This window comes from Protomyctophum bolini (assembly GCF_963924005.1).
Source record: "Protomyctophum bolini genome assembly, chromosome: 17".
Taxonomy (NCBI): Eukaryota; Metazoa; Chordata; class Actinopteri; order Myctophiformes; family Myctophidae; genus Protomyctophum; species Protomyctophum bolini.
In genome coordinates, this window is record NC_137878.1 from 4,109,965 (window position 1) to 4,116,726 (window position 6,762).

The 6,762-nt window shown below is 39.5% G+C and overlaps 1 protein-coding gene across 1 annotated transcript; it reads right to left on the reverse strand.

Annotated features, from left to right (window-relative positions):
- Positions 1–318: 318 nt before the first annotated feature.
- On the reverse strand, positions 319–5,772 carry LOC308331391 (guanine nucleotide-binding protein G(q) subunit alpha-like; the record flags this gene model as incomplete). Its single annotated transcript, XM_080786814.1, has 7 exons — positions 5,704–5,772; positions 5,076–5,260; positions 3,699–3,853; positions 2,234–2,362; positions 1,723–1,852; positions 1,255–1,408; positions 319–506 (listed from the first exon to the last, which is right to left on the reverse strand). The coding sequence occupies exons 2-7, from the start codon at positions 5,220–5,222 to the stop codon at positions 319–321; spliced, it is 903 nt and encodes a 300-aa protein (XP_080642940.1). The 5' UTR covers positions 5,223–5,260; positions 5,704–5,772.
- Between the last annotated feature and the right edge of the window lie 990 nt (positions 5,773–6,762).

The following is a 6,762-nucleotide window of genomic DNA, read 5'->3' on the forward strand; positions in this document are numbered from 1 at the left end:
CGTCAAGTAACATTAATTTATTGTGTGTGTGTGTGTGTGTGTGTGTGTGTGTGTGTGTGTGTGTGTGTGTGTGTGGGGGGGGGGGGGGTCACATTCTAGTGCAGTACAGTCTTTACCAGTTTGACACTGATGTGATGTCACACAAGATTAAGGGAATTTACTCCCGAACTGTCTGTACTCCCTAAACAGGAAGTGATCAGTGATGTGTGAAATAATTTAAGCAAATTGTTTTTCTGAATGTCAGCAATGGTCAGGCCCGTCCCATGGTTTAATTTGTCATCTATAATGTATATGTTAACTACTGTATTTACTGGAATCTCAAAGCAAAAAAAAAGTGTTGAAGTTCTCTTTTAAGATGTGTTTGACGTCTTTGAAGAGGACTCGAATGTTCTCCGTATCAGTAGCACAGGTATAGTGTCTGTAAAGGTCTTTCTGGTGTCCAACGTGGCAGTCCTCATACATTTTTAAGATGAACGCCTTTGCGGCTTCAGCGTCTCTCGGGGGGCCTATGAATGAATCAGGCAATAATACATTTAATTAAAGTTTTTCACCTGAGGCCAATTCTACAAATGCCTTCTAAATCAGTAGTTAGGCATTATATATATGGCCGCGGACCCCCATCTGACAATGTCAGGACCCCAGCGAAACGTGTTAATATAGCATCAAAGCTTAACCCACTTTAAGCCTATATATATAATACACAACGAGCTGTGATGCGGCGCTTTGTGATCTTGTAGATCTGCAATCCAATCCAATATTCTATGGGGGGTTCCTTCCTGGCTCAAAATCTTTTCAGATGAGGGTCCGCTGCCAACAACATTCATTTGGATGTCCTTTACATGAAACGGTTTGAGCACTGTTATAGTAGATGGTAAAATCCACTGAGGATTTTACATACTGTGTAAGGTCAAGGCTGAACAACTGGCCATATTTTCAACCAGTGGTGGATTCAAATGTATTGCGATAGAAAATATTCATTTTAGAACGACTAGGTTAGCCTATTTCAACCATTCGGCTTACTTGGTCAGAACTTGTAACTACCGTTTGTATTAATATAAGCTGCACACTGGGAAACCACTGAAGTAAACCTTAACCTCTTGCACGCTCTAGACTTAGTAAACTGGACCTGAGTTGGCTCGGTGCTTTGACCGCTTTCCCCCGTCTACACCAAGATCTGCTATTTTTGGCTAATGATTGCCCCAGAATATGGACCCCCAAGTGGTGTTTACACATACAAAGCATAGTGTGTTTTACCACGAAATGCTGGGAAGTAGTCTTCCAAGTCAGATGTTTTGATTTTCTCTTCTAGCAAGTCTGTTTTGTTGAGGAAGAGGATGATGGAGGTTTCCTGGAACCATGGGCTATCGATGATGGTCTTGAACAAGGCTCTGCTCTCTTCCAGTCGATTCTGTTAAGAGAGAGTTGAATATCTTAAACCACACAATCTACAACGATGCGACGCATTGTGAGTTTGTAGATCTGCTATTTTCAAAGGCTGTTTATACATTTTATACGGTTGAAAACTTGTGAAATGGGGCATTCTGCATTATGAGTACTTTCTACGTTTGGTACTTTTAGGTGCATTTTGATACCAATGCTTTTGTACTTTTTCATTTGATACCAATACTTTTGTACTTTTACTCAAGTAAATAAAGAATTCCAGACTTACGGTACTTATAACAGAGTATTTCTGCATTGCATTTACTTGTGAGTAGTGCTTACCTGGTTCTCACACTCATAGAGGACCTGGTCATACTCGCTGATGGCCGCCAGGAATATTATGGCGGTGACATGCTCAAAGCAGTGGAGCCACTTCCTTCTCTCACTGCGCATACCGCCCACATCCACCATTCTGTGCCCATCGACAAGATGAACAAATGGATTAACTAACACACTGTTGTTTTTGAACGGGTCACAAGGTCTGAATCTGATTACGTGAGGTTCCTCCCATATCTTGGATATTGATTCAATTCATGAAATCTCTTTTTTTGTTAGGGGAGATTTGTATTTATTTTGTTCTGTTAAACCTGAGGAGTTTATTATTATTATTAGTTATCAGAGATCTCCTTTTCAAGTAAGATCTGGCATGTACATTTGCATACCTAAATATAAACTAAATGCTTTATGAATTTTATTAGATATGGCTGTGTTGTGTACATGACCATTTTTTTGATAATTTAGAACATAAACAAAGGGTAGGTGTAAAAATGATTGGAATAGAGAAGCCACTTACCGAAAAATGACAACATTAAGATCTAAGGGGTACTCTTTGATGGCTGTGGTGGCAATGCTGACTCTCAAGATGTCCTGCAAGGTTGGAAGGTAAATTGGGCACGTGATTCTGTCCAAGTCACTTAAGTAGCTGAAAAGTTAAGAAGAAAAAGGTTTAATACCCAACAAGCACGGTCAGGACCTGGACGAATTAGTGAAGTCTTGATTGTGGCCAGATCAAGTCGAACCAAGACTAGTCATATCTGGCCCAGAATATCACCTGATTTCAACCAACATAAATTCTGCCCACTAAGACGGACGTCCCTGGATGAACCACAGAGAGTCCGATCGAGGCTAGATCCACTTAAGTCATATCATAACTAGTCAGATCTGGCCCAGAATAAGCTATATTTTTCAACTGGTGAAGACGTCCTGCTAATGACGTAAAGATTATCTCCATATGGGCTGTGATCTGGCCTAGTCCTGAACGTCACCGGAGAACGTCATCATAAAGTCATCATGACATCATTTGGCTTGCTGGGTACCTACGGATAGCAAAATCCCATATTTGTTAAAGGGAAACTTCACCCCTTTTGCAAAAACATATATGTTAACGACGTTTAGAAGATTTAGAACACTTTCCTGGTGGTCATTATGTGTGCAATATGTGGTTTTTGATATTTTAGATTTTAGCAGTGAGCCCAGAGTCTCTGATATCATGTACACTGGGCTCACTTACTTCCTGGACTACATGTTGTCTCAGTAAGACAGCTCTCCCCCTATCCACAAGTAGGAGCAGTGCATAAAAGCATTATGGGAATTGGTGTCCAGGAAGGAAGTGAGCACAGTGTCGAGAGACACTGGGCTCACTGCTAAAATCTAAAATATCTAAAACCACATATTACACACATAAATACCCCCAGGACTAAATCTTCCAAACGTCATTAACATAATATATATATATTTTTTTGCAAAAAGGGTGAAGTGGTCCCTTTAAGGTTTAAAAGGGAGAGTGAAACCCAAATAAACTTTTGCAAGTTCAAAATAATCATCCAAGGTGCTCCGCTGAGCTTGGGAAACCCAATCGCTGGATGTTTCTGCGTGCCACTGATACGTTGCATCTCAACATTTCAAGGTTGGCACACTGATTGGTACACAATGGGTAGCCCTTTAGATGATTGTTTTGCATTCAGATGGCAGCAAACTCACAAAAGTGGTCTCGGCACACCATCAAAAACATTTTACTTCTAAACTGTTCATCAGTGTTTAATGTCATCAATACAGTGCTTCGAAAAACAGCTGTATTACTGAAATGAGTAGCCTCACGATGAATAGCAAAGAAAATGATACCTTTAAGCTCACAACATATCTCATGATGACACCTATTTAAAAATAAAAATAAATCGGTGGCTAAGCTTATAAAATATTGGTTTGCCAGATGAACAGTTCATGCAAATGGTTATATTTAAGATGTATGATTGTCTTACTATTTGGCTGAATCAGACAATTGGAATTCCCTTCTGCGGTCGTAACACTTTTGAATTCCCAGGTCACTCCACACCCCTCTGATTGCATCCACCTGCCACGGTTCTAGAGCGGTCAGCAGTGTTGTGTCCACACGACTTAACTTCTCTGCATGCTTCTGAAATATATCATATAGGCTAATACTATAAGACAGTGGTTTTCAACCCTTTTCATATCAAGGTAATTTATTCAGCATTTGAGCCACGGACGACCACCATTTGATGAGATTTAGCCTTTCAGATCCAAAACGTAGAATATTTCGTATATCGTCGGATAAGATTTTGGCCACAATTGAATGCTGTATTGATGTTTGTACCATAGGACAGATAACAGGCCAATGTTGATTAAAATAGCAGTTCTTCTACATTCTCTAATTGTGTAGACTTCTTGAAAATTAAGTAATGCAATAATTATTATTAAGTATTGAGTGTAAAATGAAACTCATTCATTCATTTTACACTGTCAAGAGTTAAATATCTATAACGGGTCCATTTGTTTACCAACTCTCCATAATTTAGCTGGGGACCAGACCACCTGGAATCCCTTTAAGGACCACTGGTTGAGAACCACTGCTATAAAACAATATTTGACCGCTTTACTCACAGTGGAGAGATCACATTATTCTGAATAAAAATGCATCTCTTTATCACCATGTAATGTGCGTTCTGTGTCCTTTGCAATGAGGACCCTTTCTGGGTCAAAATGTTAATAAACTGACTGGGAGCATGCAGTAAGTCACATTACGTGTGTGTGTGTGTGTGTGTGTGTGTGTGTGTGTGTGTGTGTGTGCCGCGCGTGTGTGCGCGCGCATGTATTTTACCATCTATCTTCATATAATTGGTCCTCAATAACGCTCATATATTATGATAAGATTTCTGTGAACTCACTCTGCATCTCAGACAAAGGCTGTGGACAGTTCAGAAATCTGTCTGCAAGATATTTCAGCATGCTAACTTTCCAGGAAGATAAATACTGTACTTTCTTTTTCTTTCTATTAGCTTGGAATCCCCATTGATGTCATTAGTAGGAAGGTTTCTGAACTGGCCATAGCCCATCAGACAGAGATTGAGTAGCCAGAAAGGCAGAAACTGTGCCATCATAAAATGAGCATTAAAAACAACTTATATGAAGATAAGGTTGAAAACGGACAAAGTTCTCCTTCAAGCATGATATTGGAACACCAAATAATACTGTGATTCCAATATTAATGTGAAAATAGTAAATACCCATTTTACAATATTTATTCATGTAAAAACACGAATTGAAATAGAAAGTTTATAACCAGATGATAGACCGACATATGTGGACATGGTATATTTAGATAGGGTTCAGTGTCTTACAATGTTCTGTTCGTGTTCGTAGTCGATGTGAAGTGCATTCATGGCCTCCATTAATACTTGAGTGGCCGTGACGATGTTTTGATGCACCAATTTAATGAAGCATTTCTTGTCAGCATCATTGTACCCAGCACCATGAAGGATCCTCATCTGTTTGATGAATGTGCTCTTCCCACTCTCACTCGTCCCTGCATGGGAAAATAAGACCAATGAGATCAAAGCCAACTGCAGAAATGTCTATGACGTGGCACTGAAAATTACCTGAACAGCAATCAGTTGCAGGTGAACATGGTCTCAGCACAACAACATGATAGTGTAAGTAATACTTAATTTGGTTAAAACAAAACCTTTCGATTGCCATCAAGTGTTTGTTCGGTAACATGGGTCTCCTTGTCTCCAGCTCTTTAATAGAATAATAAAATTGGCAACCCACCAGGTTGCCAATTTTATCCAATCAGGAGAAAGTATTTCATTTATCAGCTTCAAGGCCAAAAACGTTTAATCCTGCTAGAAATCCAATTTATTCTACTAATTTAGCCGACAACAAAGGAAATCTACACTTCCCATTCGAGTTGCGATCTGTCAAAGTGTTGCGTAGTAATAATTATTGAATTAATTCGGGTAGACTCACCTAAAAGAAGCAACTTCAATTCTCGAGTTCCTTTCCTTTTATCATGACGAATTTGATTCTCTATTTCCCTGTTTATTCTGCGGCCCTCTCGTTCATCTTGATGGTGGTAAGGACCAGGCCAAAAGAGCACAGAGTAGAGAGCACAAGAGTTTTCAGGACAACATCAACCAAGTATACAACAGTGTATAAAATGTTAATGTGTGATTTTGTGTGACAGACAGATACTCACGTTTTGAAATGAGTGTAGAATTAAACCCATCTTCTCCTCCATGTTTCACTCTGTAGGAAGTACAACAACAATGCATCAATGTCTGACTGTCTAACACAATGTCTCCACTAGCTGACACTACAGTGTTTCACTCTGTAGGAAGTAGAACAACAATGCATCAATGTCTAACTGTCTAACACAACGTCTCCACTAGCTGACACTACAGTGTTTCACTCTGTAGGAAGTAGAACTACAATGCATTAATGTCTAACTGTCTAACACAACGTCTCCACTAGTTGACACTACAGTGTTTCACTCTGTAGGAAGTAGAACTACAATGCATTAATGTCTAACTGTCTAACACAACGTCTCCACTAGTTGACACTGCAGTGTTTCTCCTATCATTATCTTGGCCCTGAAGCTCAGACATACTGAGTCACTGCTGCCCAGTTTGGATCTCATCACCTCCTCAGACTCCACCTTTACCCCTATAGCACTCCACTCTCCTTTTATACTTTCTTGATGTAACTTTACTATGCACATATATTGGATATCCTTGCTGTCGTGAGGAAATGTCCTAACATTTTTGATAGATTTATTTAGTAGTAGTAAAAAACGCTTCTGACAAAGCAACCAACTCGACCGCCTCTCTCCTTCTCAAACTAAAAGCAACTAACTTCACCATCTCTCCCTCCCTCCCTCTCTCTCATGCAGGTAATTGACAATATACATGTATAAAGTCACAATACCAAATTTGAGGCAATATTCTTTCTTTTCAAAATATAAGGTTTCTTCCCGACAGCAACACTATGTATTTGTATATCAACCGCAAATGTACAGAATGCTATTTA